The sequence below is a fragment of the Scardinius erythrophthalmus genome (assembly GCF_964197995.2).
Source record: "Scardinius erythrophthalmus genome assembly, chromosome: 20".
Classification (NCBI taxonomy): domain Eukaryota; kingdom Metazoa; phylum Chordata; class Actinopteri; order Cypriniformes; family Leuciscidae; genus Scardinius; species Scardinius erythrophthalmus.
The window spans coordinates 404,577-417,231 of record NC_138240.1 but is presented as its reverse complement, the minus strand read 5'-3'; the positions used below and the strand labels follow the sequence as shown (position 1 = coordinate 417,231).

Here is a 12,655-nt window from a genome sequence, read left to right as displayed (position 1 = left end):
CACACAAAGATCAGTCCAGAGTCTCCAGATGACGGTCAGACGCACACACACAGATCAGTCAGGGGTCAGAGGTCACAGAGACTGGGCTTTACCGGGCCACTGCGCAGGGGGAGTGTTGGGCAGGACGGGCTCCTCCATGCTGACGCTCCTCACCGGGGGCTGATGGGTAATCAGGACGCTCTGGTACGTGATGCCCGTGAACGGGTTTACATGGCTGATGAAAAGCAGATATCACACAAACATCAAACATGATCATACAGGCACTGGTGCTCTTTTTTTTGTCAATGAAAAGAATGTACTATACTTTAGTTTGATAATGTTTTTAATTTAATATTTTGTATTTTTAGGGGATTGTTTTTATACTAAATTATATTTACGCTGTATTTATAATCCATTTATTCACTTTTTGAGCATAGACCTGAACATTTTATTTCCAACTTAAACTGTTGTAAATCTTGAATGCTTTAGAGCAACAGACTGGAGTTTGATCTCTTCTCAAAGACGACACTCGGCAGATTATTGCTGAAGTGAAGAAAAAGTTTAAAAAAGTGAACTTTAAAAAAGTTACAGAATTTTACATGTATTTATGAAAAATGCACAAAAATACTATTTTCAATTTTTATAAGAAATATATATTTCCAAGATCACGTTCTACTCTAAAACTGCAAGAAAATCAAAGCCATAAATCTAAACAAGTTGTGCTCCAAATTTCATCTTTCAGTGAGATGTAGTTCGGCTGCAGTTCCAAACGCTTCCACTAGAGGAAACTCGTCTGCATTAATTTCCAATGAGCTCAATCTTGACCGCGAGGAGCTCAAGTGTGCCTACTTTTTTCGGGACCATTTAACCTGTTCGAATCATGTCCATGATTTTTTTTTGAGTTTACATAGCAAGTGCCAAAACCTTTACCAAGTTTCGTACCATTCCAATGAAGTAAAAAATTCTAAAAAAACAAAACGTAAACATTTTCAGTCAAAAATGACTGAAGAGCACCAGAGGGTTAAAAGTGAAATTCAAGCACTTTCCAGCAGTTATTATATGCAAAAGAAAAAACTCAGACGTAAACTACAGTAGGATAAACTTCTATATGAGTGGAAGACCATAGTGAATAATAATTTTTTTTATATAATTTATCTCATTATTTTGAATTTGTCATAATTTAGACATTTTATGTCATAATAATGATTTACCAAAGCATGATTTTTTTTATTATGTGGTGGAAATGGGCTTCTATACATTCTGATTAAACATTAAAAGGTCAAAACATTATTGAAAACTAAAACATGCAGGGATGAATTGTTCCCAATAAGATGTTTAATATGCATTTAGGGTGAATTTTCATTTCATTCCAAAATAAAAGAAACCTGCATCTTTTAGATGTATTTTCTGTAAAGCTGCTTTGAAACGATGTGTTTTGTGAAAAGCGCTATACAAATAAATGTGAATTGAATTGAATCTCTTAAATCCCATTCGCTCTGCCGGGTCTCTATTCATTCACTGTCTGGAGAAGAGGCTTGAGAAAGAACGCCATGTGGGTTTGAGACGACATGAAGACAGAAGCCCACCTCCGCCTTTACTGCTCGCTGATAAACACAGATCTAATCTGCGGTGACGGAGGATAAATGTGCAAACGGACACACACAAAGGCCACAATCATTTGACCAGAATCTGCTTCCTCTACAAATGTCACATGTCGGGCCGGTGCGAGCGCACGTCACATGAGCGTCACATTCAGAGGATATTCGCTCGTTATGAGCCTGAACGATTACAAGACGAGCAAATGTTGCAAAGAGAAAAAGAAACATTCTGTGACAGGGAATCAGATCAGTGTAGAAGCAGCCAGAAGTAGGCCAGAAACACACACCTGTAGCTGTGTCCGTCGCAGAGACACTGATAGATGCAGGCCGACAGAGAAGCTGCCAGCGTGTGCATCACGAAGATCTGAACCAGAGGAAGAAGAGTTAGAGGATCATCACAGTAACAACACGTCACTCACTGCAGAAATCAAGCTCTTCCTCTGCGTCTCTGTCGCTTTACAGCACAAATAATCTGGTTCTGCCTTTGAGTTAAGATTATATTTCTGACTCCACTAGCAGATATTTGTTCTTGTTTTAAAGCTGCAGTGTGTAATATTAATGAGGATCAGAAGTGCACTATCAGACACATAACTGTGTTGTCAGTGGTGTATAAAGATCTTACATAATGAAGCGTTGTGTGTTTATTAGCTTAGAATGAGGCATTTCTCTCTACACACACCGCGGGTCCGCTTACATCCACATGTTTCTACGGTGGCCCTGAACGGACAAACACGTTTCGTCACTATATTGTTCTTTGTGTAAAGAAGCTTCAGCTAAAGCCAGCGAATAAACACTGACACAATGATGAACAAGTCACAATAACATTCACAATAACATCGTTTTACTGAATAATTAAGTAAACCTAATTCCTCTCTGCTGTCTCAGACGATGACATCACTTCCTGTCGGCCACCATAACTTCTGTTGGATGCTATTCACAACCTCACCACTAGATGCCGCTGAAAATTACACACTGCACCTTTAAGCACAAACACTTAATTTTGATTCATTTTTCAGACTTATATCTTCAGTCATTCTGCTTCTCCAGTAAGTGTCTCTTGATTTAAGAATGTTTAGATATTTCTGCTGGAGAATGAGACAGAGACTGATCTGCGCTTTACCTCGTTGTTGACGACGTCCGGATGTGGAGGCGCGTCGAGAGCGTTGATGGTGTGCAGGAGGTCATGGGTCAGATTGGTGAGGTGCACTATGGGATTGGCCACCACAGTTTTGGAGTTGGCGGTCCATGCAAGAAGAAGAGGAACAGAGATGTTCTGCGGAGCGGGAACAGAGATCTGCAGACCATCGTCCTGATGAGACAAACAGACAAAACACAGATAAGTTTTGGTTTTAGTTTTCATAGTTCCAACCAAGGTCAGCGCACGTTTAACCCCCTGGGGTCGGAGGTCATGCCGGCGCGATCACCTCGCTTTTTTCCTTATCAGTGCATTCAAATAACTTTGTCTCTTTTTGTTGTACAGGCACGTTTTATACATCATTTAAAACGTTTAAATGTCTACTTTTGTGTACACTCATAATAGAAACAATGTTCTGCTTTTAGTAAAATTAAGAAAATTAACATGATTTTATCATGGATAGATGCACTTTTATCATGGATAGATGCACTTTTATGATGGATAGATGCACTTTTATGATGGATAGATGCACTTTTATCATGGACAGATGCACTTTTATGATGGATAGATGGACTTTTATGATGGATAGATGCACTTTTATGATGGATAGATGCACTTTTATGATGGATAGATGCACTTTTATGATGGATAGATGCACTTTTATGATGGACAGATGCACTTTTATGATGGACAGATGCACTTTTATGATGGATAGATGCACTTTTATCATGGATAGATGCACTTTTATGATGGATAGATGCACTTTTATGATGGATAGATGCACTTTTATCATGGATAGATGCACTTTTATCATGGATAGATGCACTTTTATCATGGATAGACGCACTTTTATGATGGATAAATGCACTTTTATCATGGATAGATGCACTTTTATCATGGATAGATGCACTATGATGGACTTAAAAATATATGCCCATTCACTGCCATTATAAAGCTTGGAAAAGCCAGGACATTTTTAATATAACTCTGATTGTATTCGTCTGAAAGAAGAATGTCATATACACCTAGGATGACTTGAGGGAGAGTAAATTGTGGGAAAGCATATTTATTAAAATGTTTAATTTAGGTTTACATTGAATTTAGCATGTTAACCCTCTGAGGTCGACAAACGCGCCGGCGCGTTTTGCTGGATTTTCTCCACATTGTAGCACTTTAAACTTAAATTTCTCCGTCATTTATGGTCATACAGAAAAAATAAATATAAAAAAAGAATCTGTGGTATTTCTACTTTTGTATGTGTCCACTTCCAATCAAATCAAAACATTGTGCTTTTGTAAAATAAGGAAAAAAAACAGTGTGTGCGTTCTGCCTCTCCGTCGCGGTGAACTTTTTTTTCTTGAGCACGTCTATAAACTGAAACAAAACTCAGCGAATACTTGTTACACATTTATGAGCCATACACCTTTATAAACATTTAAGTGTGTACTTTTAAATGATCGGATTCAAAACGAAAACAAATATTCTCTGTTTAAGTAATTTGTATAAAACCAACAAGATTTCCAGCTTCTCAAACGCTTCCTAATTATTTTTAATTCGGCCACGCCCACTCGCGCAAAAGATATTCACATGCAAATCTCCACATGGAACGCGATCGCCCTCATTACCTCAACAACAAAACACTTCACTTCACTTTTCGTCGAGTTTGAAAGACGTGCCTGAGCTTACATTGGATTTACATCAGAAGAAGAAGAACGATATTTGAAGACAAGAAAGATAAGGTAAGAAATTCTTACATATTAGTTTGCTATTGTTGCATAAATTTCACATTGCAGTTGAACTGTTGCTAGATATATGGTGAATATTATAATATTTAGACCCGTGTTTACTGTTACTGTGTTTGTGGATATCTGCTCAAACGTAGATAGGCTATGTATATGGTAGACCTAACCATAATGTTTTATATTTGATCGCAATCGCGTTTTAATGTATCATATTTTTGATCGCGATCGCGTTTTAATGTATCATATTTTTGATCGCGATCGCGTTTGAATGTATCATATTTTGGAAAAGCAAAACGCTCCAAACGGCTTCATGTTTTTACTATTATCTCATTTCATATCATCATAACGAATGGAAACATTTGAAGTAACATGATAATCAATATATTTTTCTCTAGCTTAGTTGTTACTGAAATCTTTTTGAAAATATATATAGGCTGCTATATTGTTATTATTTTATGCAGCACTGCGCATAGCCTATACCACAACAGTAGGCACAACAAACCTGGTGGGTTTGTTGTGGCACAACAAACCTGGTGTTCATTATATATTGTTGGAAACATTTGTGTGAGTGTGTGTGTGTATTCTGTGAATTTTAAAAAGCAATTTTAACAAGAAAAATCTAAAATGTATTCCCAAAATCGTGCAGGCCTTTCTCTTGATATCAGTATGTTCACTTTTTTTTTTTCAGGGCCCAGATGCCACTGAGTCCTGCTGACTTCAACATTCACAGTACATGTCTCTGTACATGAACATGGTAAAGTTTCAAACACCTTAGAAAATGAAAGGTATGTACAATGTTTTTAGGAATGGCACAAAGGTCTCTTTCTTCAATAAGTGCTTTTTTGTTGTGTATCTTTAGATTATGTTGTGTTGTAAATAAATCCAAACAATTTTAAAAGCCATTCTTTTTTAAATCTCCTCATTCTTTGTGCAAGGTTGGTCAGAATGATGGGCCCTGATAAGCTCCTAATAGGGCCATTAGGGAGGTTCTTTGTCTTTCTCAGGTGTGGAAAGCTTTCATATTAATGAGGTGATCCGCCCCTTCGCATATTGCTTTCTAACACAAAACACGTCGTAAAATTTTTAAATCAATATATTGTCTTCTCTGAATGAGCAGTCAGGGTGATTCTCACATCGTTTTGGAGCAAATATTCTAGGCTACGTGATACAATTTTCAAAAGTCTTGTGAAGAAATAATCAGTATGGGTTTCATGACCTTATTTCAGTGAGAATTTATTTTTGTATTTTCACAAACCACGCATAAATGTCATTATCTCAAAACTACAAACTTTTACATACATGCTGCTGATATATTATTGTAGCAGAGTTTGTGCTGAATACAGTGTAATTAGACTTTAGCCATGAAAATGTCACAAGTAACAGAAATAACCACAAATGTCAGAGCATGTCAGAACACCTCCAGGGCCCAGAAAACAGCTCAGACCTCAGAGGGTTAAGGTTAGGTATAAATTATGATTATCAGAGTTTTCTAGCAAACGACTCTGGTCAGTCCTGTTTTACTGAAACTCTTGGAGTTTGTGTTTTAGCAAGAAAGTCCAGCCAGTCCTGTACTCGGGTCTCAGTGTTTGAATAGATATGCTGAGTGGATTAGGGTGGGCAATGCTCTGTCTAAAACCGGTTCCTAAACCTGTCTTTTTCGGTTCCTGCCCCTAAATGTATATAAACTGTAAGAGAACATTTCATGTCAGACTTGGTGACTGCAGCTACCGACAGCTCGTGTTCTCAATAAAGAATCCTGCTGAAGAAACAACCAAGTCTCCTGGTCTTTCGATTCTAAGTTCACAACAAAATCATGGGCTAATTTTAATTTTTGGGAGAACTATTCCTTTAAACCCTGTTACCTGCTGGGACTCCTGCAGGAGCAGAATGAGCTCCATCCTGACGGAGGCCAGTCCTCCTCCGTGAGAGCCGTGGAGGCTGCAGTAACTGAGGAAGATGCGGAGCAAGGGCTGGTTCCTCTTCAGCCAGAGCCTCCGGCGGCGCTGGTCCTCCCGACCCGGATCCTCCCGCCGGCTCGGGTCCGAGGAGATGCCCTCGGGCAGGGTCTGGAGGAAGGGGTTGTACCCGCAGACGCTCTGCAGGGCCGACACCTCGCGCTCCAGCCAGTGGCACAGCTGATGCCTCAGCTTCCCTCCGTCCAGCTCGTAGCCCGTGGAGAGAGTCCGTAACTCCGAGCTCAGGATCTTCAGGCAGGAGCTGAACTTCAGCCGGGCCGCGAGGATGTCCTCGGTCAGGGCGGGAGAATCTCCACGGTCCGTCGGGGTGGAGGCCGAGACCTGCACGAGTACCACGAAAATCAGAACTGTCGATTATTTCCTTGAAATTGTAATTACGATTATTGATTGCGATTATCACAAGTGCTGGGCAACGATTAATCACGATTAATCGCATCCAGAACAAAAGTTTGTGTTTACATAATATATGTGTGTGTCCTGTGTATAATTATTTTGTTTTGATAAATACATACATATGCATATGTAAATTTAAGAAATATTTGCATGTATATACTGTATTATTCATAACTGTATTTCATACATAACATACATACATTTTTCTTAAATATATACTTGCATGTGTGTGTATTTATCAAAACAAATAATTATGCACAGTACACACACATATATTATGTAAACACAAACTTTTATTCTGGATGCGATTAATCCCATTGTGCGGGCCTACCGGAGCATCTCTGCTGTTCTCTGGGTGAATGGTCTTCATTGCCAGTCCTGATTCTTCCACATCCGACTCCTCGGAGTCCCACTTCATCTCGAGAGGCTCGTCCTGCAGAGTGAGGGACGGCTGGCTCCAGTCGAAGCTCAGAACCGAGTCCGAATGACTGTCCTCTCTGGGAGACGAGAGCGAGGACACCGACTGGAAGCCGTTGAGGACCGGCTGAGACCAGTCCTGCTTCTCTGGGCCTTCAGAGGCGCTCCACGACACGGGCCGGTTCTCTCGCGGCTTCGAGCGCTTAACGACTTTCGGCATTTTGGAGAGCACCTCTAGCGCCAGCATGGGGCAGCCGGCCTGCAGGTGTGTGTGCGCCGCGCTGAAGAAGAGCCTCCTCTCGGTGAGGCTGATGGAGTCGACCTCACGCCCCTCCACCGGCAGACACACTCCAGGTTTCTCTGCGGAGCCGAAGTGGCGGCGCAGAAGCAGCGGGTGCGAGCGCAGGAACGTGTAGAAGTTAAACACGGCAGGATCACAGGGAGACGAGCCGGCGGCTCCTGAAAGAGAGCGACTTGTGTCAATAACATTCAATGTCAACGTTTTGGAGGAAAGACCTCTTTTCATTGTTGTTCATCGTTGCACTAGTTTCATTTATGTTTTTCTCTGCAGACTGCAAACTTTTTCTAAACAAGTCTTGTTTTTCAGGAAAATATCACATGCTTAAATCAAGATACATTTACTAGAGATGCAAAATAACTTAAAGGTGACATATTATGCCCCTTCATTTATTATAGATAGTTAAATTTGCCCCTTTTCTGGCTGCTTCTACACTGATTTGATTCCCTGTTACAGAATGTTTCTCTTTGCAACATTTGCTCATCTTGTAATCGTTCAGGCTCATAACGAGCGAATATCCTCTGAATGTGACGCTCATGTGACGTGCGCTCGCACCGGCCCGACGTGACATTTGCAGAGGAAGCAGATTCTGGTCAAATGAATGTGGCCTTTATCTACATTCTTCAATTAAATGTAGATAAAACTGTGGGAATGTTTTTTACAAAAAGACAATGTAATAGTGTGTCAAACATATCAATTTCGGGTCAAAACATTACTATTGTGCCGCAATTTAAATATTTGGGCGTTATTATTGATTCTAATCTTTCTTTTAAAACACATATTAAGAAAGTCTGCAATAGGGTCAAGTTTAGTTTAGCTAATTTTAGATATATTAGAAATGCCCTTACTTTTAATGCTGCTAAATTATTTATGGATGCAATGATTATGTCACATCTAACATATTGTCTGACAAGCTGGGGACAAACTAACAGCTCATCACTTAAGCCACTAGCAACTATTTATAAAAAAACTCTTAAAATTTTGGACCAAAAGCCTAACAGTTTACACCATTGTATAATCCTTAAAAACTATAAACTGCTGAGCTGGGAAAATGTAATCAAATATAAAAATATTTGTCTGGTTTACAAAATTTTACATAATACCGCTCCGCCTCCTTTCAATTCATTCATAATCCAACGTAGTAACAGCAGTCATAATACCAGAAGCACCACACGTGGCGATCTAGTAATCCCTCTCAGAAAAAGTACATTTGGTCAATTATCATTTTCATTTACTGCAATACATAACTGGAACTCATTGCCCATTACAATTAAAAACATACATATGTATTCGACTTTTATTGCACACCTTAAAAATTGGCTAATCGACAATTACACCTGCCCACATTAATATGCTAGATGTGATGTGCGCACTAGATGTGACATGATCATGCTTCTGCCATTTGATCTCTGCTGGCTGCTTCAATGCTATGTCCTGTATGTGCTTCAATGTGGCCTCTGCATGATTATTTTTTGTGTCAATTTTCTCTAGTTTATTGCTTGACCTGCTTTTATGTCTTTGCAATTTGTGCTTGCTTGTCTGTTTCAATTTTGTGCCACCTTGTTTGTTTGTCTAAGCTCTTGCTTAAGCCCTGTTTTAATTGTAATGTATTTATTGATGTATGCCAATTAACAACTGGCTGGGGACTACAGCTGGAAATTAGCCGTAGAGGCTAAAGCTGCTCTTTTCATTAAAAGAGGTTGTCCACATTATTATAAACCAATAAACTAAACTAAACTAAACTAAACTTTGTGTGTGTCCATTTGCACATTTATCCTCCGTCACCGCAGATTAAATCTGTGTTTATCAGCGAGGAGTAAAGGCGGAGGTGGGCTTCTGTCTTCAGTTACTCATTGATGATCCTGATTATAGCACTTAAACACGGAAAAAGTCAGATTTTCATGTTATGTCCCCTTTAAGAAAATGTTTTTTTTTGTTTTTTTTCAGTGTAAAAAGCAATAGCAATCAAATCAGGCCAGTTTGTTTTCACACAACAAATTGCGATTTGTACTTAAAGCCACATGAATCGAACCCCGGCCTGTGCCTTGGAGTCTGAGTTTGGAAAACCCCTTTCACACACACTGAAATAAAGCGAACTCTGATGTCAAGCGGTCTCAGGCCCCTCAGTGTTTGATTGAGTCTCTCACCTTCATTGGGCTGCTCCAGCAGAGTGTCCAGTGCCCTGCTGTAGTCGTCTAATACCCAGAATGCCATGCTGCGCAAGAACGGGTCCTGGTGCGCCGCCATCTGCTGGTCATAACCCAACACGTGCCTCTGCAGGATCCGTTTGTAGGTGCAGGACATCTCGAACTCAGACTCGTACAGTCGACAGATGACCAGAGCCAGCTGAAGGTCCTGCATCTTCTCTATACAAACCTGATCATGTGTGGAAAACCAACAGATCTTATGAGAACCTCACAGTATCACAATTATGAAAGTGCGCTCAGAGGCACAGTTTACGTGAGAGAGATGATCTACTGCAAACCTCAACAGCATCTTTCAGGGATCCAGCCAGCAGAAAGAAAGCCGCAGAATGTTGGAAGCGTTGTTTTCCGAGCAGAGAGAAGGCGTTCTTCAGGGCCGCTTTCCTCCAGCGATCTTCACTGAAGTTATTGCTGAAGAACGTGGTCATCTTTGAGTTCTGGTGAGACCTTCAAGACACAGAAGCTCTCAGTGAACTGAAGCCTTGCGGACGGGGGAATGACACTTCAACATGTGTGTAAGTTACCTGTACAGTCCCCAAACCACAGCTTTCTTCTTCATGGCCAGATAAAACAAGGCTGCGTCTAACGGGTCGTTGTTTCTCTGATAAGCAGCTTTTGCAACCTGGTAGGAGAGAGAGGATCACACATTATTAAACATGTTTGGGTTTCAGAAGCACAAGTAAAGCTGTAAAAGTATGATCAGCATTCAAACAAACACTCAACGCTCACCCCCTTTCTGATTTGTCTACGTTTTCAAATGACATTGACGTCTTGCATGACAAAAGTCTAGTAAAGTTTAGTTTAGTGATTTCAATGAAACTCAAGGTTCTGAAAAACAGAGACGTCGGATATAGTGGCTTAAGACGTGCATCTGATGCACAAGCACACAGAAAAACAATTAAATAAGCAGATTGGACAATCTGTGTAGGAGAGGTAATGAATTTAGGGATATTAGACGCTTGAGTTTAGGTCATGCATAACTGGGATAGTTATTAGCTTAAAGTTTGATAAAACGACCCCTAAGTTTGCCATCAGGAATTTTCCAACCTTCAATAACTTTAATAAAATAACTTCAATAATCTTCAATAAAAAATCTCTGCAGTCCAAATATCTAAACATTCTTAAATCAAGAAGCATTTACTAGATGAGTAAAATTACCTAAGAAATACTATTTAGTTTTCTGATAATAAAAAAAATCTAAATTAAGTGAGTTTTTGCTTAAAATAAGCAAAATTATCTGCCAATGGGGTAAGAAAAATAATCTTGATTTCCATTTGAATTAAGACTTTTTTTCTTACCCCATTGGCAGATAGTTTTGCTTATTTTAAGCAAAAACTCAATTTTTTTTTTTTTTTTTTTTTTTTTTTAGAAAACAAGATATTCTTTTCTTGTCATTTTACTTATCTAGTAAATGCTTCTTGATTTAAGAATGTTTAGATATTTGGACTGGAAACAAGACAAAAATACCAAGTAAGAAATGCATTTTTAGAAGTGTACCATATGGTTCACTGCAAAAAATGCTTTTCTTTACTCAGCATTTTTGTCTTGTTTCCAGTCCAAATATCTAAACATTCTTAAATCAAGATACATTTACTGGAGAAAATAAATAATCACACAGACATTCATGCATCTCCAACACATTAAAACAGAATGCAAACATGAAAGTTTTATTTACTCAAGTTTCCCCACATGTACCAATTCTGGCAAATTCTACTCATTACTTAATATGCATAAAAATGGAATCAGTTTCAACAGACCTTCTCAATGCATCTGCGAAGTTTATTGGTGCTGCGCAGCCACCAGCCCACGCCCATGGCCCTCAGCTCCGGCCAGGTGGGATCTGCTTTCTGCAGCGCCGGGAGCATGTTGAGCAGCTCCTCTTCAGCCTCAGAGTGGAACGCCCAGGCGTAGTGGCAGGTGGACAATCCTGCAGACCAGATGCAGTTACTGAGTTACTGAGCTCAAAGGCCTTTCAGACCACACAACATATCACAGCTGTGGAAGACTGACTGAGATTTGCATTTAGCAGAGGCTTTTATCTAAAGATTTTTTCCTTGTGCATTCAAGGTATACATTTTATCAGTTCATGCAGCCCATGGCAATCAAACCCACGACCTTGTAGCATTGTTGACCTTGGTGTTGCTCCTCCCGACATCCTCCTCCCACAATACTCCTACGACATACTCGCCCGACATCCTCTTCCCACATTACTCCCCGGCATCCTCCACCCACAATATTCGCCTGACATACTCTTCCCACATTACTCCCCGGCATACTCCCCCGACATACTCCTCCCACAATACTCGCCCGACATACTCCTCCCACAATACTCGCCCGACATACTCCTCCCACAATACTCGCCCGACATACTTCACCCACAATACTCCTCCGACACACTTACCCGACATACTCCTCCCATATTACTCCCTGGCATACTCCTCCCACAATCCTTCCCCGACATCCTCCTCCCACAATACTCGCCCGACATCCTCCTCCCACAATACTCCTCCCACAATACTCGCCCGTCATCCCCCTCCCACAATACTCCCCCAACATACTCGCCCGCCATACTCCTCCCACATTACTCCCCGGCGTACTCCACCCACAATACTCGCCCGCCATACTCGCCTGACATACTCCTCCCACATTACTCCCCAGCATACTCCACCCACAATACTCCCCCAACATACTCGCCCGCCATACTCCTCCCACATTACTCCCCAGCATACTCCACCCACAATACTCGCCCGCCATACTCGCCTGACATACTCCTCCCACAATACTCGCCCGACATATTCCTCCCACATTACTCCCCGGCATACTCCACCCACAATACTCCCCCAACATACTTGCCCGACATACTCCTCCCACATTACTCCCCGGCATACTCCACCCACAATACTCGCCCGCCAT

General features: G+C 40.7%; 1 protein-coding gene across 3 annotated transcripts in view; it reads right to left on the bottom strand.

Moving 5' to 3' along the window:
• The window catches only part of dmxl1 (Dmx like 1), a 63,860-nt gene that overhangs the window by 21,289 nt on the left and 29,916 nt on the right, over positions 1-12,655 (bottom strand). For all 3 annotated transcript variants that reach the window (XR_014029011.1, XM_081350012.1, XM_081350013.1), the window contains exons 21-29: positions 11,500-11,669; positions 10,267-10,364; positions 10,024-10,189; positions 9,686-9,914; positions 7,155-7,699; positions 6,317-6,751; positions 2,698-2,886; positions 1,865-1,941; positions 93-214 (exon numbers count right to left, since the gene is read on the bottom strand). Coding sequence is in view for 2 of the 3 variants with exons in the window: in XM_081350012.1 (XP_081206138.1) it covers positions 93-214; positions 1,865-1,941; positions 2,698-2,886; positions 6,317-6,751; positions 7,155-7,699; positions 9,686-9,914; positions 10,024-10,189; positions 10,267-10,364; positions 11,500-11,669 (2,031 nt within the window). In the remaining variant the exon portion in view is untranslated. The remainder of the gene's footprint in view (positions 1-92; positions 215-1,864; positions 1,942-2,697; positions 2,887-6,316; positions 6,752-7,154; positions 7,700-9,685; positions 9,915-10,023; positions 10,190-10,266; positions 10,365-11,499; positions 11,670-12,655) is intronic.